General features: G+C 42.9%; 4 protein-coding genes, 2 long non-coding RNA genes and 1 pseudogene across 6 annotated transcripts; 4 read left to right on the forward strand and 3 right to left on the reverse strand.

The window, feature by feature from the left end:
* The first annotated feature begins 12,787 nt into the window (after nt 1–12,787).
* Nucleotides 12,788–13,461, forward strand: LOC9654523 (annotated as a pseudogene).
* Nucleotides 13,462–14,746: 1,285 nt separating this feature from the next.
* On the forward strand, nt 14,747–15,451 carry LOC9655641 (germin-like protein subfamily T member 2). The gene has a single exon (XM_002964005.2). It carries the CDS (start codon nt 14,757–14,759, stop codon nt 15,414–15,416), a length of 660 nt encoding a protein of 219 aa, XP_002964051.2. The 5' UTR covers nt 14,747–14,756; the 3' UTR covers nt 15,417–15,451.
* Nucleotides 15,452–19,676: 4,225 nt separating this feature from the next.
* Nucleotides 19,677–21,115, reverse strand: LOC9655642 (probable glucan endo-1,3-beta-glucosidase A6). Its single transcript, XM_024669196.1, has 3 exons — nt 21,015–21,115; nt 20,786–20,895; nt 19,677–20,718 (listed from the first exon to the last, which is right to left on the reverse strand). The coding sequence occupies exons 2-3, from the start codon at nt 20,850–20,852 to the stop codon at nt 19,724–19,726; spliced, it is 1,062 nt and encodes a 353-aa protein (XP_024524964.1). The 5' UTR covers nt 20,853–20,895; nt 21,015–21,115; the 3' UTR covers nt 19,677–19,723.
* A 1,418-nt stretch (nt 21,116–22,533) lies between these two features.
* LOC112344324 (sperm flagellar protein 1-like) lies at nt 22,534–23,047 on the reverse strand (the record flags this gene model as incomplete). Its single annotated transcript, XM_024668787.1, has 4 exons — nt 23,006–23,047; nt 22,873–22,933; nt 22,674–22,784; nt 22,534–22,616 (listed from the first exon to the last, which is right to left on the reverse strand). Coding segments are annotated over exons 1-4 (297 nt in total), but the record flags the coding sequence as incomplete, so codon positions are not given.
* A 127-nt stretch (nt 23,048–23,174) lies between these two features.
* Nucleotides 23,175–23,612, forward strand: LOC112344455. The gene is made up of 3 exons (XR_002991692.1): nt 23,175–23,243; nt 23,342–23,458; nt 23,513–23,612. It is a non-coding gene; the product is annotated as an uncharacterized LOC112344455 (long non-coding RNA).
* Nucleotides 23,371–25,119, reverse strand: LOC9654524 (transcription factor bHLH91). Its single transcript, XM_002964394.2, has 3 exons — nt 24,186–25,119; nt 23,628–24,074; nt 23,371–23,478 (listed from the first exon to the last, which is right to left on the reverse strand). The coding sequence occupies exons 1-3, from the start codon at nt 25,077–25,079 to the stop codon at nt 23,383–23,385; spliced, it is 1,437 nt and encodes a 478-aa protein (XP_002964440.2). The 5' UTR covers nt 25,080–25,119; the 3' UTR covers nt 23,371–23,382.
* A 1,086-nt stretch (nt 25,120–26,205) lies between these two features.
* LOC112344468 lies at nt 26,206–26,932 on the forward strand. Its single transcript, XR_002991702.1, has 2 exons — nt 26,206–26,657; nt 26,758–26,932. It is a non-coding gene; the product is annotated as an uncharacterized LOC112344468 (long non-coding RNA).
* Nucleotides 26,933–26,944: the final 12 nt, after the last annotated feature.

Genomic DNA, 26,944 nt, shown 5'->3' on the forward strand with positions numbered 1-26,944 from the left:
ATACGTATAAATGTCTAAAATATACAATTTCAAATTTAGGGGTAAAAATATATCTTGCCCAAGGGTATATTATATTTTAAATAGCCACTAATTAATTAAAGTTGAATCTATACCATTTGCTCTAGTAGTGCACCTTATCTCTCTCTCGTTAAGCCAATTGGAAAAAAGACAACTATTTAATAAAAGAGCAAATCTTATCAAATCAAACACTAAATCATCCACTATATACTTTACAAGTTGACAATGATGGGACTTGATTTGCTTTGATATATTTGGGTTTGCACGAAGCAAAAGGCTCTGAAAGAGAATACCAAATTGCATTCATCACAATCATCAACATGTCCAAATATGCACTTAAAGACATTTGGGAGAATTCTCCAATTCTCATTACATCAAACTCCAAATCATCCATTTTATACTCCATATATTGACAAGGATAGGACTTGATTTGCTATGACATATTTGGGTCTGCACAAAGTAAAAGGCTCTGAAAGAGAACACAAATTGTATTCATCACACCAAATTGTATTCATCATAATCATTAACATGTTCAAACGTGCACTTAAAGACGTCTAAGAGAATGCTTTAATCCACACAAGTGTAAGCTTCTGAAGATATTTGAGAGAATGCTTTAATCCACATAAGTGTAAGTATAGTGCACATGAATTTGGAGCCAAACTCCAAGCTTGTTGCATTACGAAACGAGGGTTCGATATAATCCCACGAGCATCAACTCTCTGTATTTAACACTTGCACACAAAATGGTGTCAGATGGTGTCAGGCACAATTTTGGCATACTTGTGGCCTAACGCGAGAAAGAGGGTACCCCACAGACTAAAGCAGCGTGGAGCTTGAGTTTAGACCCAAGCTAAATGCAAAACAAAGAGTGATATAGCTCAGTGGGAGCCAAACTAATGTTTTAGATGGTTGAACATGCATTCTAACTAGTATCCCTACTATATATTTGGACCCCCCATAGTCCCCCCTGTCCCTCCACACTTTCCATAATTAGCCAATAGAATGAAATGAGACCAATACAAAGGGCATGATATGGTAAGCTATCATTTAGCAAATGTTGAGGGACCAATCTTAATATCGTGGGGGTTCTTGATACTAGCAAGTGCAAGTTAATAACACAAGTTTCTCAAACTAAAATGAGTATACTTAGCAAGAAACACATAGAGTTCCTATCTTATATTTATCCAATTTAAGTGCAAGGTCATTGACTAGTTTCTCAACTAACTCAAGTGGGCATGATAAAGGGAACCAATTGTACTGACTTTCTGCCATCATGGCAGTAAGGAAAGAGTGTCTATAAGGATTGACCGACAAGTATCTTTTGATACCCGAAGTCATATTCGCGACATTCTCCCCCCTTTAGAGAAGATTGACATCCTTGTCGATGCATATCCAAGTCTAGTAAACTGTTAAGGAAACAACTCCAAAAGTTAATGGAAAGCACACTATATGGGAAACACACTGACTTAAATGAGTTATGGAACGACCTCTTTTATATGTCCAAAGACATTTAAGACTTAGACACCCTTCGGCTGTCATTGACAAGGAAATGACTAATGGAGTTAGCCACCCTTGTTACTCCGAGTACCACTCAGTTTACAAAGGAATGGTATATCCCTACCTACAAGGACATAGGGAGAAGGCCATAGGCCCAACTTCCTTGAGCAAGAAATTAACCTCATTGGGAAGATTTAAACAACTATTATAAACTGGCAGAATAAGTTGTTTAAACGACCATACCCTTTTAAAAAATGAGTCATCGAGAGAGAGGCAGGGACTTGTGATCAGTCTATAATAGTTATCCCTATGGTTATGGATTGGACCTATGCACGAAAGTGCTGAAGTTAGCTTGCCAAAATTGACCCAATTACTAACAAACGAAAGAAATGAAACTTTGATTTCTAGAAATATATTACTTTATTAATTTGCAAGATTTATTACAAGTTTACAAAAGTTAATCTTTATTACTATTCTCATACTCCGTGACAAGCTCATGAGCATGTGTAAGATTCCTAAGAGGTTCCCAAGTTGATTCACAAGTCAGGCAACCTTTCCACTTAATTAGATATTCCTTGGAACGACCACCACGAGCTTTGTGGGACAAGAGAATTGCCTTGACCTCATACTCAAGATCACCATTCACAACTTCCGGAGGGGGACAAATGTCCATAGAGCGATCCGCATCAACATGATATGGTGCTAGTAAACTGATATGAAACACATCATGTACATGGGATAACTCATCTAGAATATTCAACTTATAAGATACATCACCAACTCGCATCAATATCTAATAGGGCTTGACATATCATGGTAACAGCTTCCAAGATAAAGATTCCTTAATGTTTATGTTCCAAGAAGATAACCATACATGATCTCTCATTTGATAGGATACATTTTGACGATGTTAATCCTTAATACGTCAATACCTATCCTGAGCTTTGCCCATCGCCTCAATAGCTCTAGACCAACTTTGGCATAGCTGCTCTACATAAATCTCAAAGGCCCGGACCAACACTTTGGACATTGGTTTCGGTACAACAATCTATTGAGGCACCCCATGAGCATTCCCTTATAGCATCTCCCGCAGAGAATAGCCAATAACGCTGTTAAATGTGTTGTTATAACATATTTCTGTTGTGTCCAAATGTTCAACCCAGTCATGTTGGTCCACTATGACATAGTACTACAGATAATCCTCAACTTGAGCATTCATATGTTTGGTCTGCCCATCAATTTGAGGATGATAAGCCATACTAAACTTCAACTTGGTACCAAACAGCTGGAACAGTGTGCCCCAAAACTTCCCCGTAAACCTTGAATCTCTATTTAAGATCATCTCTTCGAGAAGACTATGAACTCATACTACTTCATGGAAAAAAAGCTTTGCTACTTGCTTCGCATTCATTGTTTCCATAGTTTGAATGAAGTGTGCAATCTTTGACAACTGATCCACAACCACCATCAAAGTATTATAACCCTTAGACTTCGGCAAGCAAGTGGCAAAATCAAGTGTCACACTCTAAAATGGCCATGTCAGTGCTGGAATGCACTGCAACTTTCCAGCTTGCTTTTAGTTCTGCGCTTACATTGCTGGCATATAGAGCAGGAACGAACATAATCCGCTATATCACCTTCCATACCAGACCAAAAAAATCCCTTTTTTCAATGAAGCAAGAGTCTTTTTTTTTCCATCATGTCCTACTTCCTGAACATAATGATGTTCCTGTAGAAACAACTGCTGCAGATCCTTAGAGGGAAGATACAATCTTTCTTGCTTATAAAAAATAAGTCTATCCCGAACTGAGAAGTGAAGTTTTATATTGGTATGGCTAGCAACTTTCGTGGCTTCACTACCAAGGTTTTGCTTCGACAACTCCACATGATGTAAAATTACCTTTGCTAATAGATCACTTCCATATGAAGCCCAAATGTTTTCCAACCAATCCAAACTGATTGCTAATATTGCCTAGAACTGAGACTGACGACTCAATGCATCTGAAACAATATTGTCTTTATCAGGTTCATATATGATTTCAATATCATATCTAGTAAGCTTCTTTTGCCAATGAGTCTGTTTCAGCGTAAGTTTTGGCTACATAGCAAAGTAGCTCAGTGTGTTATTATCTGTATAAACTTTGGTATATCCACCCAAATAGTGTCTCTAGTGTTCCAATGCCGACACTATAGCAAACATCTTTTTCTCGTGTGTTGGCCATTTTCGTTGGGTTTCATCCAATTTCTTGGAATAAAACGCAATAGAACAACCATATTGCCTTAGCGTAACACCAACTGCTTTGTCACAATTTTGCTACAACACGGCACCAATAGTATAGCCAGATGCATCACAATGCACTTCAAAGGGTTTATCAAGAGCTGGGATCCTGAGAACAGGAATCGTAGTCAGATCTCCTTCAATCATACAAAAGCACGCTAACAAGCTGGTGTCTAATGAAACAGTATATTACATTTCATTAACTCAGTCAACGAAAGAGCGATTCTTGCAAAATTGCAGACAAACTTGCGATAGTATCCTGCCAAACCGAGAGAGGAACAAACATCTGATACAATGGTTGAAACTTCCTAGTGTAAGCTCCTGAGTTTGGACTTCCCGGGAGGTCACCCAGCCCAGTACTATTCAAACCCAAGGACGCTTAACCCCAAGTATCCCAAGACTCTTAACCGATTGAAAAAGGGGGTGCACTCTTGTTCATGGGCCCTTTCCCTCTATATTTGAACCCCATGGATCGTCTCTCAAGTCGTTCCCTTTGGTTGCTTACAATTCACCACGCTTCCCTGCAAGTTCACGCCCTCGTGAACGGAAGCTGAGAGCCGCAGCTCTCCCGAGAGCCCCGCTCTCTTGACACCCTACCCCTCGGGTCGAGCCCAGCGGGAGCAAATTGGACCAGCCAGATGTCAATCAACATGTGGTGCGATTCCATTTAGCCAACCGAGAGCCCCGCTCTCTTGACACCCTACCCCTCGGGTCGAGCCCAGCGGGAGCAAATTGGACCAGCCAGATGTCAATCAACATGTGGTGCGATTCCCTTTAGCCAACCAACAGAGTCGGACCCGAGACCGCTCTGATACCAAATGTAAGCTCCTGAGTTTGGACTTCCCGGGAGGTCACCCAACCCAGTACTATTCAAACCCAAGGACGCTTAACCCCAAGTATCCCAAGACCCTTAACCGATTGGAAAAGGGGGTGCACTCTTGTTCATGGGCCCTTTCCTTCTATGTTTGAACCCCATGGATCGTCTCTCAAGTCGTTCCCTTTGGTTGCTTACACTTAGGACTTCACCGCTTCCACCTTCTTTAGATCTACCTCAATTACACCACCACTAATTACATGTCCAAGAAAGTTCACGTGCAATTGTCCAAAAGCATATTTACTTTCTTTAGCATATAGTTTGTGCTTCCGCAATTTCTAAAACACCAGCTCCAAGTGTTTCAAATGATCCTCCAACGTTTCACTAAAGATTAGAACATCATCGATATATAGGACAACAAATGTGTCCAAATAATCTCTAAATATTCTATCCATCATTGTGTTGAATGTTGTTGGAGCATTGCATAACCTAAATAGCATGACAAGGAACTCATAAGATCCGTACTGAGACTTAAAGGCTGTCTTCTCCATATCCTGATCCACCACCCGTATCTGATGATACCCGGACTGCAAATCAAGTCACGTAAAATACTTAACCTTTAAGAGTTGGTCAAATAAGTCATCAATGCAAGGCAAAGGATAACTATTTTTGACCGTGATCTTGTTGAGTGCCCAATAATCAATACACATCCTCATAGTTCCATCCTTTTTCATAACAAAAAGGACCGGTGCTCCATAATGTGACTTGTTTGGTTGGATATAACTTTTGTTAAGAAGCTCCATGAGTTGTTTCTTGAGTTTAGCCATTTCCTTGATGGAGTTTTTGTAAGTGGTTTAGAACCCAAAATAACCTCAATTCGATGATTAACTTCATAGCTAAGAGGTAGCTCTGGTAGCAAATCCTTCAGGAAGATATCCTGATTCTACGCTAACAACTCTATTATCTTCTTTGGTATAGGATCAACCCTGTCATCGATTCGAATTAAGTCACCAACACCCTCAGCTTCCATTACTTGAACCCAAAAGGTCTGACATCCCTTCTTAGCTGCTTTTTGAGTGGCTCTTGTAGTCAGGAACTTAGCATCTTAATCCTTTGAGGAGTGTTTTTGCAACTGGAGGGACACATCAAGATGTCCTTCTGACTTCAATGTGATATGACTTTGTCTAGCACCATAAATCCCTTTAATATATTTGTTGAAGAAATCCATATCAAACACCATATGAAAGTCTGGTATCTTCAACACTACCAAGTCCACTCTTTCTTTCCACTTATATAATTTTATTGGAACATCACTCACAAATTTTTTGGCTACTTGCCCCCATTCTGCAAATTGGAAGTATATGGGCAACATTCAATCTTAACAACTTAACTAAGTCTTCAGCTATCACACTCTGTGTAGCTCTTATGTTAATCATCACTCAGATTCGGTGTCCGCAGACAAAGCCTACCAAATGCATCAACAAATCAGTGTTTGCATTAACTATGAGAAGAGCTTGAAGAAAGCAACAAAATTAACTCACCTCCTCTTTCTCATAGTCTGTATTGACAAACTTATCAACCCCTTCAATTTCACCACCACCATTTTCCCTCATGACATTAATACAAGACTTTGTCTTATCCTTGTTGGGACATTCTAAGGACCTATGTCCTGACTCTCCACAATGGAAGCAATGACCCACAATACCCATTCTGCTAGAAGCAAGTTTTGTAAATTGCTACTGCTTGTACCCACCAGGAGGAGGAACAGAGAGCCTAGGACCAGAAGAAACTATTGGTAGTCTCCAACCACCACCACCTTTGTTAACCGTTGCTTGTGAGCCTCTAAGCTAGAACATTCCTTCCACCCTTTATTTCCGATCACCTTGTTTATTCCCAGAATTCTTATTTGTCCGAGGTACCAGCATATGGCTGCTGATATTGTTCCATAAGCAAGTGACTAAAGGCAACTTGCTGCACTTCCAAGTATGTGTGAGACACAAAATCCCTAGGCCCCAAAGTGGAGCCGAAAGGGTGCCATGTGGTAGTGGCTGAAGCGAAAGCCAAACGAGTATAACACGTTTGGACTAAAAGCTCCGACTTGAAAATGTCGAGAGTGGGAGTGGAACTCCCAACGAAGTGCTCGAGGAATGAGCACGAAGCGAGCAATAAGCGAGGCTCCAAAAAGGGACCCAAAAGGACCAACACATGACACGTGGAAGTGTCCGAGATGGACCCGAGATGGACCCGAGATGGACCTAAGCTGGAGTCTGAAGTGGAGTCCGAGAAGGACCCCGAGATGGAGTCTGAGGTGGAGTCCAAGGTGGACATGAGATGGATCCGAGATTGAGTCCGAGACGGACCCAAGATGGAGTCCGAGATGGACCCGAGATGGAGTCCAAGATGGACCCGAGATGGAGTCCGAGATGGACCCGAGGTGGAGTCCGAGATGGACCCGAGATGGAGTCCGAGATGGAGTCTGAAATGGAGTCCGAGATGGAGTCTGAAATGGAGTCCGAGATGGACCCGAGATGGAGTCCAAAGTCGAGACCGAGACCGGGACCGAGACCGGGACCGAGACCGGGACCGAGACCGGGACCGACACCGGGACCGAGACCGGGACCGAGATCGGGACCGAGACCGGGACCGAGACCGGGACCGACACCGGGACCGAGACCGGGACCGAGACCGAGACCAAGATCGGGACCGAGACCAAGACCGAGACCGAGCCCGAGCCCGAGCCCGAGCCCGAGTCTGAGTCCGAGTCCGAGTCCGAGTCCGAGTCCGAGTCCGAGTCCGAGTCCGAGTCCGAGTTCGAGTCTGAGAGGGTGAAAGCCCAAAGCGTTCGTCTCCCAGACCCTGGGGGGTTTGGTGAGCTCCAAAAGTATAGTAAGGGGGAGGACTGTAGTGGAGCCAGTTTGGCCAGGAAAGGCTAGTTTGGCCCAGGAAGGCTGGACCCAGTGTTGGGTGATGAGCTGCCCATTGTGAAGTCCAAGACTAGAGCGAACACGGACCGACAAGCGGGGTAGCTTGGTGAAGTGTTCAAGAGCCAGCTCTAGTTCCCCCGGGAGATCAACTGGCCGATGCTCCCAGTCCAAGTGTGGGTGGCACTACCTACTTGGATACCTAGTGTGGCTCAATGGAACCTTGCTCTAAGCCCATGGCTAGAGCACCAAAAGGCGAGAGGTGGGGAGAGTACCCATGAGGCTTGCGTAAGGCCACAGTGTTCCGAAATGTTGGCCCAAAGTCCCAGATTCTGGAAAGGAAAAGGAGTAGCCCTCTAGTGTGGTGACAAGGGACACAGTCACATAGTAAGGAAGTCCTAGAGGACAGTTGGACTTAGTGGTCGGGCTTGTGGGCCTTGATCCAGTGGCAGTGTTAGTGAACACGGCCATGGACAAGAAGGGACTTGGCAGGGATTGGAAAGGAGACATTGGGGAAGGCTATTCCCCATGTCTGCAGGCATCCTGAGGATGCTATAGAGTGGATCTGGGATAGCCACTCATGGATGGATGGCCTAATCTTTGAGAGACAGGATTGTAATGTAGGTGGTGTTGGACCACCGATGTGACCAAGGTGAATGGGCATGGCCTAGCGTAACAGGCTGGTATGTCAGTGGTACCTTGGGGTGTCGGTCATGGGATCGGACACGTGGAGCACTTGGGCCAAGTGCAAAAGTTGAGTGGCATGGATGCCATTCGCGGGGCTAGCATGAATGGGACTTATGGAGGTTGTGAATGAGACTCCTCCAAGTGGTCGGAGGTACGGTTAAGTGACTAAAGTAGAATGGAAAAATTAGTCGCTTACAGTATGTCTTCAGCTTAAACTTCAAAAAGTGAACTTAAACCCTTCATAAAATAATTCCGAGAATCTTTGTCACTCATATTGGCAATCATAATGCACTTCTGAGCAAACGTATTAACATAATGCATAAGGTCCCTTCGCTGCTTTATCTGCCAGAACTCTGTGCGAAGTCTCAGGCCAAGATCATCCGGTAAGTATTCCTTATGGATACAAGACTACATCTTGGTCCAACTTCTAGTCTGCTCTTTTTCAGTACATACCTGGTGCCACCAAGTTTTGGCATGATCAATGAGCAAAGACTGCATGTATGCAACTTTCGTATGATCATCTATGTCTGCCACTAGGAAATAGTTTTCCATATCGTAGGCCCAGTTTTTTAAAACCTGAAAGTCTCGCATGCCTTTAAAATTAGGTGGTTTCGGAGGCTTAAACTTTGAAATTCGTGCAACTGGAGGCAGTTGCAGAACTTCATCGTCCTCAGAACTTGAAGAGGAGTCCAATTACTTAGGTTTAGCTAGTTTAGCTACCTTAGCTTTTTTCTTCTTTTTCTTGTTCTCCTTCTTCAATTTGCAAAGTTCCCTTTGCAAATTCTTGATCTTGACTTTCTAAGCCATATGCTGCAATGTTGCATCATCTGGCTCTTCCTCTTTTGACTCAGCCTCAACCTCTTCCACAACATTTTTGGTAGGAGTTTCCTCCTCTTGATTCTCCCGTCTAGAGGTTTTAGCTTCATCAGCACAGTTCCTTTTCACCATCTTGCTAGCTACATACATGCCTTTATTAGTAACTGAACATGCATACAACATTCTTACCGAATGGTGCAATCCAACTAATCCTACATAGGTCACTTCGAATTTACTAAAAAAGTCTTTGTGTATGCAACTTAAGTCAGAAAATCCAACAAAAGTTAGATAGGAATCACTAAGACAATTCCTCTGATACCAAATGTAGCACACATGAATTTGGAACTGAACTCCAAGCCCGTTACGCTACAAAATGAGGGTCTGATATAATTCCATGAGCACCAACTCCCTATATCTAGCACTTGTTTGCAAATGGTGTCAAACAATGTCTAACACAATTTTGGCATATCGGTGGCGTAACGCAAGGAGGAGGGTACTCTACTGACTAGAGCAGCATGGAGCTTGGGCTTAGACTTAAGCTGAACGCAGAACAAGGAGCAACACAACCCAGTGGGAGCCAGACTAATATCTCAGATAGTCGAACATACATTCCAACCACTATCCCTACTATACATTTAGAATCGGGTATCGACCCCCCCCCCCCCCCCCCCCAAGGAACACATGTTCTGGGCTTTCACCCCAAGCCTCCTTTAGTATCAGGAATTAGTCTCTAGAACAAGCTTAAAACTTACTAAATATGGAATATTCCTAGATTGTGAATTTGCATGGGACGAATACCATTGTGTTCAAGCCAATTTCTACATTCCATAGATATGCCAAATTAGCAAATCTAGACACTTTCCATAATTAGTCAATAGAACAAAATGAGACCAATACAAAGGGCATAATAGCGAGGGTGTTTGGCAGACACGATAAGCTATTATCTAGCAAATGTTGAGGGACCAATCTCAATATTGTAGGGGTTCTTGATATTAGCAAATGCAAGTCAATAACATGAGTTTCTCAAACTAGGCCGAGTATGCTCCGTAAGAAACACATATGGTTTCTACCTTATGTTTATCCGATTTAAGTGTAAGGTCATTGACCAATTTCTCAGAGTTCACCCAACCTAATATTATTCATTCCCTTTGGTTGCTTATAACAAGTGGTTACGCTCAAACCATTATACCATTGCAATGCCGTCCTTTAGAGATATGTGGGAAACTCATGTAGACCCTAAGCATCATCCCAAGAATGTTAAATGGCAATCACCATAAAGTGATCAAACTAATAGTACATATTATCCCTAAGATTCTTGTAGAAGAGCTTTGACTGGAAGCAAGGATTGGTAGTAAGAGTATAAGGAGTTATACCATATGTTGTGAATGTGGTTATCAATTGAGTTTGATTGTTCAACTACAACTATACAACATTAAACAATTGCACCAATTGGTGCTCTAATGTTAAAGGAGGAAGATGCTATTACTTTGCCATAAAGATGAATGAAAAAGAGACAAACAAAAGAGAAGAAACTAAAAAAGCTATAAGAAAAGTGAAATCTAGATAATGCAAAAGCTATATCTAAACCAAAACCCTAAATTCAAGCACTTCTTAGGGACAATCAAAGTTGCCTCTCATTTCCACTAATGTGAATGTATGAAATATAAAAATATGTATATATAAGTTTACAGCATTGTAGTTGTAGACTTCAACCTCACAATATTAATATGTAAGCCACTATATCTTTAGTTATTCCAAATATTCATGCAAAGTATAATTTAATAAAAGACATCTATATTTTTTATTTCTTATATTATGAGCTTTGTGTAATTTATGCTTTTTACTTATTATCCTTATAGTGGGATTTTGATAGCCATTAGATTAGTTTCAATCTAGACCATTTGCTCTTGTATATAAACTAGGATTTGTGGACTAATTAATATGTAAATTTTTATATTTCATTTCCATATTCCATGCACTCATTTTGATGGAGGTGAAAAGGACATTTTGTTAGTGCTATTGTAATGGAAAGTTTTAACATAAAGATTCTTTAAGGAAATAAGGAATCATGCAAGTAATAAAGGGTTTTTATGTGAACAAATCAATAACCCTTCTATCCTTCTTTTGAGAGTATTACTCAACATTAATTCATCAAGTATTTAATTTTCAAGTTTGTTTTTATAACAAGAGGTCTTCTATTATTCTCTTTATGTTAGTTGATAAAAGTTTGAATTTATCTTCTATTGCTCATCCTATTGCCATATATTGTTGTTTATAGTTATGTCATGTAGTAGAATAAATTTTCATTTTTTATGGTAACAATTATACATATGCATGTGCATGGGATGAGATAAACTTAGCTATGCATGTGGGAGATTTTGAGTTTAAACTTCAATTGTTACAGGTGATGTTAAGTCAAGCTTTTGATTTTATTATTGGTATAAATTGATTGTAACACAATCATGGCAAATGTGACTTTGAGGCTCTCCTCTTTGTCTCATACTTCCTCACATTTCTTCCATTCTTCTCACTTTCATTCCCTTTTGTTCTTCTGCTTTTATCACTTTTGCCTCTCCATTATTTCTTATTATATTTCAATTTTACTCTTTTATTCCCTCTCTAGATCCCTTCAATGGTTCTTATGTTGCAACGGTATATTGATCTTTTTGATTTTAACTTATTGTTTTGGGCTAAGATTGCAACACATCATTCTATTCCAACGTAGGATGTTCATCCAATCAAAGTTATTATTTAGCATCAGTCACTAAAGGAAATCAAAATTTTACACACACATATCAAAGAGATATTAAAAATAGGTGTTATCAAAAAGTCTCAAAATCCTTAAACATGTGAATATCATCTTATGATGGGAGTGTTTGCTTTTGTATTGACTAAATTCAATGTTAACTCTATGTTTAAACTCATAAATTATAAGACTTTTTTCTTCATCCCACATCAAAGTTAGAGGTTGAAATTACTAGAGCAAGAAATTTAGGTTCTATATATATATATATATATATATATATATATATATATATATATATATATATATATATATATATATATATATATATATATATATATATATATATGATGTACCAACATATAATAATCAAATAACAATAATACAATAATAAATCATTGGTTTTCCATTAAGATAAAAAAATTGTAGTTATATATGTCAATGTCAAAATATAATATGGTGGTAGCTAAAATAAAGGATTGTAAGAATTCAACTCTTCTCAAAAGAAATATCATGCATCATAATGCCTTTGGCTCGTGAAGGTAAAAGGATTAAAATCTAAGCCTTAAGGAGCTTGGGGTTAAGTTGCCAATAAGATGCTGCTAGTATTATGCCTAAAGTTGGATGTTTTGACTGCTTTAATAGGCAACAACTAATTTTTACAGCCTTGAGTGGGTAATTTGACCAGCAATTTGAGATACCTTCACTTATAGTCAATGCATAGAGTGTAGAAAGTTGAATGTTCAACTATTGGAACTGCATAGAGCAAGTAGGACTTGAGCAAGCATTTGGTTGTGCTTCCAGATTTGAGTAATTTATTTAACTCTTATATTCTTAACATTCCATATTTAAAGCTATGTAGTTTAAACCTTAGGAGATGTTTTCTATTGTTCATCTCTCTCACCTCTGGTTCGATACTCTCCCTCCAATTCTTCACTAGAATCACTATAACAATATCTCTTTCTACAACAGCACCAACTCGGGAGGCGAGTGTGGTGTTGTTTCATCAACCGTGTTCAACATGCCCGTGCAAAACAGGGACAAATTCTGGTTTGTAGTTCTAAAGTCGAGAGAAAGCTAGCTGATTCACAGTTTTGTTGTTTTTTTTTCCTTGCAAGGTATAAAACCGACTATGGTCTCTTCCGCTTCTGCATCGCCGACTCGGAGCACGACGGCACGGAGCAGTACGAGTTCCTCGAGAATTGCTTCTGGAGCGCGGACAGGCAGAAGCAGCCGTGGCTGGTATTCATCTCTCACCGCGTCCTCGGCTACTCGTCCTGCTACGCTCCCGAGAACACCACCGGCGAGCCATTCGGCAGGGACAGCTTGGTGGCAAAAGTACAAGGTGGACCTCGCCTTCTACGGCCACATCCACAACTACGAGCGCACCTATCCAGTCTATAACGTGAGTGCTTTTGTTTTTGCCCATAGCTGGATCTTCTCTCATACTTTCGTGCAGCAAGTCCCTGCCAGTGACGAGAAAGATTTCTACTCAGGGACTTTCAACGGGACGATTCACGTAGTTGCGGGAGGCGGTGGGTTTTGGCTGAGCCAGTTCCCGGAGAGCAAGCCATCGTGGAGCTTGAATCAGGACTGCGACTTTGGGTACACCAAGCTCACCTCGTTCAATCGCTCGTCGCTGCTGTTCGAGTACAAGAAGAGCCGCGATGGCGAAGTCTATGCATAACCAGTTTTGGATCCACAGGGAGTACAAGGCCCCTGGTTACCTCCGCCGAGAACTATCCAGCATAGCGATCACGATCATCCAGTGACCATCTTCACGATCTTCCTGACTGCCAAAAATAAATATTCTTTTTGAAACTGCCCAGGTGAAATAGCATAGATAGCCCGGAAAAAAAGCGAAGGGCGATGAATCTTGTTTTCTTTAATGCCAGAACATCAAACAAGGATTGTTCCAAATCGATCCGCTGAGGAGGAGAAGCTCACGTCTCCCTCGGCCGTGACCTAGAAGCGCCTCATGAGCATGAAGAAGACGGACTTGATTCGATGGCTCCAGCAACACAAGGTGAAATTGCCTCCGAAGGTAGCGTAAATCTCTCCCTCGCTCTTGTCCTCCACATTGCCATATTTAACTTGCAGAACCAGCTCAAGGAGTACTATCTGGGCATGACTCTGCAAAAACACGCAGAGCTCGGAGGAGGCCACCGGCATGTCCAAGTCGCCACCGAGACGCCACCCAAGCCAGCTCCCGAGAGGAAAAGGGTAACAAGAGAAAACCTTGGCATAACGAAAGAAACTTGTAGAGAGGGAGGCCGAGGCGAAGATCCAAGTCGCCTCATCCTTCCCGGTCCTCCCATCTAAGCCGGTTGCGATCCTATCTCCCGGGGAGGCCGCTGTTGGGATTTCTAGGCATGGGGCTCAGCAGGAGAAAGGTGCTCAGATTCATCTTTGTGGCTGCGATTGTGTTTGGCGTGCTTGGCTACGCGTACCAGGTGAGGAGATTCCAAAGGAGGAGGAAATGGTGCTGGCAAAGATGACTATATTGTTTGATGTTCTGGCATTAAAGAAAACAAGATTGATTAGAAAAAGATATTTTAGATCTTAATTCTTATATAGGGAGATTAGACAACATGTGTAAAGCGCGGAGGACGACCAAACATAAACAAACACAGTGTATAAGACCATGTCAAAGTCATTGAAGAGTGTGAACTCCATGCAATTAAGGCAGCCAAATTTGACAGTGATATGGTCAGAGGAGAAGAGTTTTCCTCAAAATTGCCATGCAAACGTAGACACGACAAAACAAAAATGTAGGCTCACTTCACTGAAATTCTCCCTTGCGTGTTGTATAGTAGCATCCCAATTGCTCAGTATAAAAGCCCATTCCCCCGCCACGATTTTCATTCATTCTTCCAATTTCATTCATCCATCCTCATATCATTTGATCTCGTCCCAATTGTTCCAGAGCTTATCGAGCTTGCTTTGAGAATCCTCGTTCCAGAGAGCTCGAGTTATAGATCCATGGCCATGGCGCCCGCTTCGTCAATCCTGCTTCTGAGCACCATGATCATCGCATTCTTGGCCAGCGGAGTGCTCTCCGACCCAGATCCACTCCAGGACTTTTGCGTCGCGGATCTCACCGCATCACCGGGCGTCAATGGCTTCCCATGCAGGAACGCGTCCAGCGTCACGGTGGAGGACTTCATCTACAGAGAAATGGTGAATCCGGCCAACATCACCGCCATGAATCGCGCGGGCGCAGTGTTTGGAACCGTGCTGAGGTTCCCCGGGATCAACACCCTTGGCCTCTCCATGGCCAGGCTCGACTTGCTACCCGAGGGGATTATCGCGCCACACACCCATCCCAGGGCCACGGAGATGGTGTACGTCGAGGAGGGGAGCGTATACGCCGCCATTGTCACCGCGGACAACCGCTTGTTTGCACAGGTGCTGAGCAGAGGCGAGGTGATGGTAATTCCGCGTGGATTGATCCACTGGCAGATGAATGTCGGCAGGAACAATGCCAAGATCATTGCTGCGCTCAACTCTCAGCTCGCGGGGACGCAATTTGTAGGGAGGTCCATGTTTGGATCGAGCCCCCAGGTGCCCGACGAGGTGCTAGAAAAGACCTTTTTTATCGACAACACTACCATCAATCAGGTCCGATCCGTGTTTGCTTGATTTAATCTTCTTTGATCTTCCAAACTGAATGCACATTCAAATTCATTAAGTTTTCAATATTGGAAGGTTTTGTTTCTCTTTTTTAATTAATTTTTTCTATCTCAAAATTATTTAAGAGGATTAGCAAGTTTTGTTATATAATTTATTTTTACTATTTTGCTCATAAAATTCCTATCCAAAACAAATTTTAATTGGGTCAAGTTTTTTTCAGTAATAATGTTTATTACCCTTAAAAATGTTTTTTAAAGTGTTCCTACAGTTCCTTATTACTTTTCTCTTTTTCATTAGAATTAAAGATATTATAGATATTTTGATATAACAATTTTTTATAAGTTATAATGGTTGTTAGATTATGTGCTATTAATTATTATTATTATTATTTCTTTTAAAATTATATTGCATTAATTTTTATTTGTATTTTAAATAGACAAATCTTAATGCACTTAATTCTAATCCAATAGTTTTGATCTGTTATTAATTATAGAACACTCAAACACAAGTATGTAAATGATTAGGGAGAACAAGCAATTTCAAACCCCAGTGCATTCTATAGATCTCAGCAAGATTAAATTATCTAACTTGGACTTATTGAGCTTTGCAGTCAAAAGAAAAGTTGTTACAAGAAAATACTTTAATCTATAGTATGACATTTACCTCACATGGCAGTGATTAAATCTATTTGTAGCAATGTTGGCTAAAGGTGGAGGAGTGCAAGATCATTTGAGCACATATATCAATCAATTTAGATTTATAAACTTAAATATAATTTGAATAAATATTAATTTTAAATCATTAGCATTAGCCCTTGATTATAAAAGAATTGGATAAAGATGGAATTAAGAGATATTCTAGGAATATTTAATACAAAATAAGTGGCTAACAGATGAAGTAATAGATATCCTTAGCACAAGTGAGTAAATCAAGGATATGACAAGAACACAATGTTTGAAAGAAATTCTTTTCTTATTGCTAGTTGGACTTGTAGGTAATATAGGTTCTTTAATATTATTTTTTCTAATACAGTTTTTAAAAAGATATATTACTGAGATGATACCCTAAAGCATTTTAATTTGACATTGATGTATAAAATTTATAAAAGTGGTTTTTGGAGTTTCAAGAGTAGTATTAAAGTATAGCAATGAATATGTAATTGCACATGGGTGCATCTTTTATTTATATATGTGCAGATTTATTTTTTTATTTCCAATTGCACATAAAATATTATGCACAAAATTGAATATTGATTGCTATAATAGTAATCAAAATGGGGCATTATAAAATTTGAATAGAATGTAGACAAACACTTCATGCATATATGCAACTATGTCATCTACTCTTTTTTTGAGTAATTCAATTCAATTCATGATCTATGAAATTAAAATATGTAAAACATAGAGAAAAAAGCAACACCACCCATCACCACACTATTGAAGATGATAAGCACCTCCCCAAACTTCCCAAGAACATAGTCTATGTTTCAATTGTGGCCACAACACTTTACTACTCAAGATTATATTATGTTGCTAGCTCAATTGCATTAAGCACAGCAGGATCACACAATCTTTATCAATCTGTTGATAATCTCTTCAACTTATAGCTACTTTAGGATTCTACTCCCTTGGATCAAACCTTTGTTCTTGGTGAAGAACTTGACTGCCATGGTTTAGCTACATTACAAATCAAATTTTAAAAACAAAAAAATAAGATGCTAATATGGCAAATATATTGGTGTGGATTAAGAATTCATATGTATATATGGCTTTACCAACTTGTTTGCATGGTTAATTTTATGACAATACTTTTTAGGGAATGTAAGATAATTAAAACTATCAACAAGAGCATTGTCTCCAAATGAAAAATAAGTGAGCATCCAGAGGTATGTTGTTTGCATTTATATGCATGTTAAATCAGCATGCAACACAAACTTTTTTTTATAAGCATTTTAATGTAAAAGAAATTTTCCCATAGATTCTGCAAAATAAAAATGTTGGGATAAACATTTAAGAAAAAAGTAATTAAAACTAACCTTTGAATACTAGTTAAGCTAGTTAAGGTTTTAGGACCTGGGGTGGCAAAAAGAACTATTAGACTGAATTGTTTTAACATATATGTTTAACTCATAAAATAAATGTTGAACACACCATATTTGCATATGAATATCTTTTTCTTACTATTTTCTATAATTGTAAAGTTATAATGAACCAAGAAGAGACAAAATTAACTTTGTTACTCGGTTCCAAATTCTGCTATGAAACTCCTTGGTATGTATAAAGTACTAATCTCCCAAACACCAATCCATTCCATCTCATTCATTTAATTAAAGCTTGTGTGATCAGTTCTGTCCCTATTGTAGCCAAATGATATGGCTGTATCCAAAATTATATTCTTCATGTTCTTCACATTCTTGGCTGTTCCCAGATCCACTCCAAGACTTTTGCATTGGAGACATAAGTGTCACGAGCATCAATGGCTTCCCATGCAGGAACGTGTCCAATGGATGACTTCATCTCTCATGAACTCCTCCAACACCACAAATATGGATCACTTTGGCATGATCTTTTGCACATCTGGGCCTCAATACTCTGGACCTCATCACTAGGCTTGATTTCCTTCCTAAGGGCACCCATCCTAGAGCCTTGGAGATGGTGTACGTCGAGGAGGGGAGCATCTACGCCGCCATTGTGTTGGAGCCGAAATCCAAGGTTTGATAGGCATCTTGAATCATGGAGAACAAGGGCCTCATTCTGTGGCAAATTTCAGGAGAAATTCCCGGACATAGTTAGTATATAGCTAGTGTTTCATTCTTCTTTCAATAAGCAGTTGTTTCTAATTTCCTTCTGAAAAGATCTTGTTCATTCTTTGCTCTCATTCTGTCCCTTTGTCATGATATTAGAGCAAGATCAAAAGGATGGAAATGCTGCCATTGTGACTTTCTCAAATGGCCATTCCATTTCCACTTTTGATGGATCTGGAAACTTCTCAAGCTAGAGGTACCAAATGGAGCTCATCCTCAAAGGTGAGGGAGTTTGGGGCATTGTCAATGGCGATGAGCTGAAGCCAGGAGCTGATGCAAGCTATCAGAATGTGGATACCTAGAGTTGGCATGAGGACAAGGGTACAGCAACAATCAAGCTCATGGTGATGGAGAGCTAAACTAATAACAAATAAGAACCTTGATTAGACAAGCATCCCTAGTTAGAATTGGATGATGTGTGGCAATCTTGGCCCTAGATAATAAGTTAAATTCAAAGAGATTGACATACTCTTTATATGAGCCGGTCTACACCAGCAGTGAGCTGTGGAAGAAGTTGTGGAGAAGCACAAGTAGTAGATGCATGTCCAGATTGGCCATCTCTACAAGATGGTCAACATGTGGTGGACAGAGTCAGAAAGCTTTGACTAGTTTGTGGATGACATGAAAAACATGTAATGGAAAATCAAGGAGTCAGATAAAGAGAACAAACTTCCTCCTCTTTAAAACTATTTCTTTCTTCGTGCTCTTCTTAATTCCTTCCATTCTCTTCAAAGTAACTTGATGCAAGTTGATAAGCTTCAGCTTAATTTTGCCATATTTGCCATCAAAGAGGAGATCATCATGCAGAAGGATATTGGGATTTTCCACTCTAAATTTGATCAAATTTTATTTGCAAGAAACTCTTCTAAGCAATTTATAAAGAAAAATAACAACAACAAAGTTTTGAAGGATGGAGGTTTTTCCATGGCAAAGAAGACTTTGCTGTGGAAAGACCTCTATCCTTCGACATTGTTGTTGTTATAGAATATACCTGAATATTATAGAATATTCTACCATTTAATAGTTATTATTCATTTAAATTAATCTTGTATTTATATTTTAAACATGTTTGTAATTTTTAAGCTTTTTTATACATTATAAATTAACAAATTATTAATAAATATAATTTTGTTTTTCAATATCCATAGTTTCTTTCTAAATAAATCATATTGTGCAAGTGCAACAGTTTCTAAAGCATTGAATCAAGGAAGCAAAACACTTCTTGCTATAGACAACTCAAGATTGGAAAAATCTACAACATGACCCTTTTTGAATTTGACAAAACTTGGGACTGCTTCGGACTGGGCAACATATCACCTATGGGATTGGGTCTGGAGATAGTGGAGGCCATGGTGAGCGTTGTATCAGCAGTGGCAGGCAGAGAAACCTGTCCAGTCTTAAGTAGGAGGCTTACACACATTGAGGATTCACACAGACATAGAGAGAGTGTGTGTATATACTAAAAATGATCTAAGCTTCTATAGTTTTATAATGCTTGAAAACTTTGTGGGGACTAGCTCTTGCCCGAGAGGTTCAGATCATACACTCGCGACCCACTAGGGTAAAAGATCCCAAAATTCCTCTCTGTGCCCGCCCCGGACTTCTCATTCTCGTTAAAGAGGGCAAAGATGTACGTGGGAATCGAAACTCCAGGCCTCTTGGGCGTCCCTTGCGAGCTCGCCACCTTCTTTGCAAGCCTTGCGTTGTAGAGCTGCGCATTGTCAACACTGGCGCCCACCTGGCCGGAATCTCCGGCTGACGGCCACCCTGTCTCGCTGATCACCAGCGGAATATCCCCATATCCTAACCTCTCCATGGCGGCAAACGTGGAATCCACCATGGCATCCAGCAGATCCCGGTAGCCCAGACTGCCGTCCTGTACGACCGTAGACCCTGACCCAAACAGGGCGTACTCAAGCGAGATTTGGCCAGAGTTCCCGGCGTAGGCGAAGTACGGATAAACGTTGGCGTGGTACGATGAGCCGGTTTTGGCCAGGAATGCGAGCAACGGCTGGATGACGCTGGTCGCGATTTCGGAATGGAATGCGCCAGCAGATGGAGGGTAGGATGTGGAGAGAGCGTCGGACGCGAGCGGCGTGCTGACCTTGATTTTGGCCGTTAGATTCCTGGCCTGGAGGGACGCGAAAATGTTCTCCATTGCCGGGACGAGCGCTGGCCAGGTGCTCGACTTGATGCTCGTGTCGGACAGGATCTCGTTGCCGACGAGAATGGTGGCGATGTGCGTGGCCGGGTAGTGGTGGACTACGTTCTGAGCGACCCATGAATCGGCGTGGCTAGCGTTGGAGGCGATGCCGGGGATGTCTTGGTTCCTCACCATTATCGAGACTTTGATGCTGGTGTTGGCCAGAGCTGCGAGAACTTGAGAGTCGGCATCGAAGATCTTGACGCGGTCGATTCCCAGCGACTTAATGAGCGACACGGCGGTGGATGGCGAGGGGAGATTGTTGGCCACTCTCCCATAGTTGATCCCGACTTGAGCTTGAGCGCCTGGAAGGAGAAGAAGAAGAAGTTGGAAGTTTAGAAATCTCGAAATGTACGATGGATGTTCACGTACCCGTAATTGACAGAAGCGAGAACAGCCAGCAGAGATGATGAATAGCGTTGTCTCCTCCGAGTTTCATCGTCTGTCACGAAGTCCTTGATGACTTCTTGCGTCGTCGAGCTCTGCGAACAGAGCACACCATAGCTTCATTATAAATGGGGTAGCGCGAAACGGATAGAGGAGCCACCGTCAACACGCAGCGCTCTTTGAGTGAGATGAGCCAACCGAAAGAACCACGCACCTTTGTGTCTATTTTCCTCTTTCTCGTTGCGTTGAGAGGAACAAGCAACTTCACAGTGCCTGCGCCTGACAAATACGAGATGGCATTTCCTTGTCCAGTGAAGGTCGCTCATCAAACCCCTTTGAATCGCTGCGGCTATCTCATCCCCGTGTGGTCCTTTGATTCTATTCAATCAAAAGGTGGTAGCTCGTCGCATTCGTTTGGTCAGTCTCCCTTCATAAAACTTCAGCACAACTCGTATAATTCACAGCAATACCTTTAACAGGGCCATTTGAACTCATCGCAATCTCGTATCACGGCTTTCGGGAAAGTTGGCACCGAGAGAGACTCTTGTCGCGCATTCCTGTAGCAAAGCAAAGTTATTCTCCTTTTGGTATCGATCAAGAGAGAACTGTTACCAGAAAAAAAAAGTCGCAACGCTTACGTATGGGTCTTCTATGGAAATAGAAAACGATGTGAGACCATGGCGTGTCAGTTGCTTGTAACTATCAAACGTTGCGGTCGGCTGTGTGGTCCATTTACTTCTTCATTGTGTTAACTCGTCACATTCTGCACTTTATACTGCTTAGTGTTCGCTCGTCGCATTCTGCTCTCCAGAAGACCATCTGCATCACGGAATTCAATGAGGGAAGCACAAAGAATTCTGCAAAAAGAAATATCTCTTGACAAAGTTCACCAGTTTAACGACGACTCAACCGTTTTCAGTTCCGCAAGCGCGCTCTTATCAGCAATCCAGGAAAGTTGAGCAGCTACGAACTATGCATGGCAATCTTTCCCCAGGACGACAATTAAATAGAAAAGCAGCCACCCGTAACGATCTATTGACACGCTATATAGAAAAATACACAGGCGTTGACCTTGTTCTATAACCTTTTCAGCCGTCCCGTTTTCCCGCCCTTGAGCTTCATGAGCTGCTCTAGCCTGAAAACCTTGGCTTCTAAGACCTGCTCACACAAGAATTCTCAGCCAGGAAAAAAATAAAGCAGGAACCACCTCAATGGTTTCTTGCAGCTCGCGAATCTGTGCCGTGTTTGGAGCTGGAGTAGCTACCACACCATTTGAATCATTTTCTTGCGACGCCAAAGTCTGCGTTTCCGAGTCGGAAAGTTGAGCGGCAGCCTTGTGCGATGCCTGTTGAGGCCGAGATTAGATCAACAAGACAAGAAATGATACCATACCAAAGACGATGTTCTATCCGCACTGCTGAAAAATGTCTGGAACAAAGCACGTAAATGGCAATATCAAAACATATCTGGAAGAAAACAAACCACCTTCTCGGAACGCGAGGCCTGCACTCTGCAAGCACAGGAGGAGGAATTCTCGGTATGTATATACATTCCAGGCTGAGCGTACGTCTTACCCTCATCAGCTTTATCGGTTTCACATTTCCGGGCTGCGGATGACGGGCATTTCTCCAGCTGCCAGCCACAGCATCACACGTTTAAATCCGAAGAGAAAACACAAGTGCTCCCGTGCACGCTCGTGCCAGTACCTTGCTTTTCAAAAGCTTCAAGAAAGCCTCGATCACCAAAGGCTGCGCACCCGCCACAGCGCTAATGTCCTCCTTGGATAGCTGAAGATTGAAGTGCTTGAAAACTCTTTCTGGGAGATCACGAGAATGAAAAAAGAGAAAGAAGGAAAAAAGGAAAAATCCCTTACCATTCAAAGTGCTCCAATTGTACATCTTTTGTGCCAAGCTGTTTGCGGCGCTATAGTTGTGGATGTCAACAAGTCGAGGGCAGTAATACGACACAACCTCGGCAGCAAGTACTGGACAGAAGAAGAAGAAATCATTCATAAGTTCCATCCAAAGCTAAGAGCTTGCCTAAAATCCAGAAAAAAAACGGGCATTCTATACCTCCATCGCTGAAATCCCTGGCGATGTTCTTCTTTGGCCTGGACAAGGGAATCTCATCCACCTGCGGCGGGACTAAACAATGCCGATCAGCTTAGAAGCGGTCGGAGCGCGCATTTGCGAGGAGCAAGCATACCCAAGTGTAGATGCCCGTGAGCTCCTCCGGCGTGAGCTCCATCCCCACTCACTCCTCCTAAACCCTATTCTTTGTATCTAGTTTTCTTGCCCGTTCTCGTTATGATCGAGAAAAGCGCGCGCACTCGCTAGAATTGCGACACGTGTAAAATCCTCAAGGTTTTTAGGTTCTACGCGATCGATCAATGCGAGAGAGATCGATCAACGTGCGAGGGAGAGAGATCGATCGATGGAGCCGGGTATGTTAAGCATTAGATTTCAATCTTGTTCTTGCTAGTGATCTATCAAAGAATCTTGTGCTCAATCGCCGAGCTTCCTCGGTTCTTGGAATCCCTAGATGATCCAGCTTCTGGGAGATTTGGGAGCTTTTCTCGATCGTCAGTAGCTCGACGAGGCCAGGGTTATATGCCGGTCCACCGCATCGATCAGCTTCGCCGCTACTTGGCCCGCAAAGGTAGCCGTCCCTTCCATTATCTGCAAAGACCGAAAATCCAAACTTTCTTTCCAGAGTTTAGCGATGTGCTGATGGATCGCGTCTACCTTGGCAAGATCAACGCGGAGGAGAAAAGAAAGAAATAGAAAAGGAAAAGAGAAAGAAGAAAGGAGGAAGGAGCGAGCACTACCTTGGTGTTGAACATGAAAATGTGGTGCTCGCCAATACTGGCTCCATTGGCGTGGAGTAGATCGAGGCGGAGCTCGTCCAAGCTCCTCAGCACTGCGAGGAGCACGTAGTTGCGTCGTCTCCTCTGGGTGAGCTTGATATTCACTTCGTCGTCCACGATCCTGACGTCGATGTGCGTTCCCATCTGTGATGTTCTTTGCAGCCAGGAGCTCCGGAGCTGCGAGCCATCGCCCAGGAAAGTTGTCTCTTTGGACACTCTCGTACCTCCCGGCTGCTGCATCGCGGTGGTGCTCTCCACGTCCGTGGCCGAGGGATCGTCCGGTGACGCCTTGCACCGCTTGTTGGAGCCGCGTCTCTTCTCCTCGACGAGCAGCTGCAACTCTTGGACGGTTCTCTTGAGCTCCTTGACATAGTCGATGGCGTCCGCGACTATGGAAGCTCTATCAGCCTGCGATCATAGATTGGAGTGAGACTTCGTTCGGCCAAAAGAAAAATGCAGCACAGCAGAAGAACGAACAGCATGGACAGCAGGCCGGAGGCTCAGGAATGCGGAACGAACCTTTGAGGGGTTTGGGACCAAGGATCTCAAAGTCTGATACTTCTCGTTGAGGTATTCGCGCCGCTGCCGCTCGGTTGCAAAGTGGTTGATGCCTCGGCTCTCTGCTCCTTTGGCGAAAGTGAAGTCCTTCTTTTCGAACAGGCTTGGAAAGAGCCGGCGCTCTTCGTGACCGGCGCTGTTATCTCGGTCTTCATAGTCCAGCAAGCCAGGGGGACGCATTATACCCGGCTTCGAGCTCGGGTGGTCGGGCGGATGAGGCAAGGTGTGGAGCAAGTGCCTGAAGGAAGGCTGGGGAAGCATTTGCTGTCCGTGGAGATGAGAAGAGTCCCCTCCTATCTCGGCGGCGGTGAAGGATGACACTGCGGGATGGCTCAGCTTTTTGGAGATCACGGAACTGAATGGTCCAGAGATAGTTCCTCCTGAAGCACAGCGTGGAAGCTGGAGAAGGCTCAGAAGCTCCGACTCTCTTCGGAACTTTGGTGGCGTGGAGTTGCCGAAGAAGTTTTGCTGCTGCTGTTGGACTTGGATGTGCTGCTGCTGCATAAGCATCTCCTGGAGGACATGGACGTTTTCCTCCCAGGTGGCGGCAGTGGTGGTGGAGGATGTGGCGGTGGTGCTGGTTGCTGGCTGCTGCTGCTGCAACATGTCGTGGAGGAGCTGGCCATGGTCATCCAATTCGAATTCCGCGGAAGGGACGTTCAACTCCGAGCTAAGTTGTGGAGCGTCACTTAGCGCCAGATTCGAGGCCTCGAGCTGCTTCTCGAGTGTGTCAGTAAGATCCAGCAAGCCAGCGCCGGTGTCGGAACCCAGGCCCCCTTCCAGCGTGAAAGCTTCCGAGGAGCGAGCAAAGTAGTTGTGATCCTCGTAAAGCGTGGTAGCCCCAAAATGCTGCATTTTGATCCTCCTTCACCCGACCACGAGACGGCGACGAGGAGTATGTGGAGAAATCGAAGACAAGGCAAGAAGATTTTCTCTCGTTTTCTTCTTCTCAAATTTTTTTTCCCAGGTACCTTGCTCCTGATGCTAGCTCATCTCGACGCCGACGATGGCGACAAAACGAAGGAGAAGAATGTTGTCACCTCTTGCTTCCGGTTTGCTGGAATGAAGGCCCTCTCTGGAAGAAGACAACGAGAGGCATTCAACATTATATAGCGACCGAGGGGTTCCTCCGTTCCGTTTAAAGCCGTCCTTTTTGTTCCGGTGCACGGTAGCAACGAACTCGGTTGCACGCCAAGTAGTACGCCGGGGTATGCAGGGCCACCTCGTTTTCTTCCGCTTCGAGCTTGATCTTTATTCCCTGCGAGTGAGGTGAGCTTCATGGTGGGAATGCGTCGGTGACTGACTCTTGTTTTTCATCCCGACTGGCAGATGATATCGACAATCTCCATCACCAGCGGGGATTACAACTCCTAGACAGGGAAGACCATGCACATAGGAGGCTATAAGTGTAGTCCGCTATGTGCTGGCTTTCTAGGAGGCACGGAGCGAGGACTGGCTGGTACAGTAATTGTCCCAGCCCCTGCCATACCAAGTTAACGACGAGCGCTTACACGGGGTACGTCATACATCCGTCATGCTTAATTGTGTGTGTGTGTGTGTGTGTGTGTGTGTGTGTGCTTAGAGAGGTTTTTATGCTTGTTGGAGACGCATTCTTTGGCATCTTAGTCTCGGTCTTTCGTCGTATCCCTTTTGCTGAGCTGCTCATCTCAGTGTTGCGAGAATTTTCCTCCAAGTTAGACGTTTCTGTCTCCGCACTGAGAGTCGTCGTTCGATCTGAATAGAAACGTACTGTCGTGTAAGACGTCTTTGATCTCAAGGGAATTTTGGGGGTTGCGGAGTCAAGTGGCTTTGCTTTTGCGAGCCTCCGCACTGGGCCAATATCAACATCATTTTCTAAAGGGCATCTGTCAAGTAGTCGCTTCGTTTGATGTGCATTACTCGCTTGAGAGAGCTTTGCGCGTTCATCTTGAAGCTAAACTAATCTCCTTTCTGTACTGAACAGGGAGTAGAGCATCGGTGTCGTTGCGGCGGCATGCAAATTTATCATCTCGTCCCACCGAGAAGCTCTACGACGAACAAAAAGTAGTAGTATCGTACCCGCGGGATTATGGACTGGCATCATGTTCTTCACCAAACTTGTCCAACTCGAGTATTTCTGTGACGCAACACAGCCTACGATCTCGACTGGCAACGGAAAAAGCTGCGAGAAGACGAGGAACAAGTGGCTGGCAGAGGCAGACTAAACCAAAGCATCAGAGAGTCACTCTCCGGAGGCATTACAGGTTCTTGGTAGCAGCGTCGCCGTCAAAAATCATTGGAAAGGAGAAACTCGAGTCAATCCGAGGGATGGTTTCAACACGCTTGGGATGAGGCCGGGCTTTACCATTTTAAAAATGGCAGGATCTTGCACGGTTTTGCCTCGGGAGTACAAGCGTTCAAAGAAGGCCGAGAAAGTTTTCTCCTAAAGACCAGGTATGTGTTTTTCTATCTCGTTGGTTTCTCCTTTTTGCTCTCTCTCTCTCTCTCTCTCTCTCTCTCTCTCGTTTCCGATGTACACTCACAAGAATTGTAGATCGAGCTCGGAGGCACCTAACAATCAAAGTCGTCGATCGACCGCCTCTACCACTCCAAGCTAGCAAGCGGTCCCTCCCTCCATCCAGCGAGGTTTGTAAGGAATCCATTCGTTTTTGTTTCCTTCTTCGAATTTATTGTGCTAGTGGCGTTCCTAGCGCTGTGATTGATCGTTTTCTCTCGTGATC

The sequence above is a fragment of the Selaginella moellendorffii genome, unplaced genomic scaffold (assembly GCF_000143415.4).
Source record: "Selaginella moellendorffii unplaced genomic scaffold, v1.0 SELMOscaffold_4, whole genome shotgun sequence".
Taxonomy (NCBI): domain Eukaryota; kingdom Viridiplantae; phylum Streptophyta; class Lycopodiopsida; order Selaginellales; family Selaginellaceae; genus Selaginella; species Selaginella moellendorffii.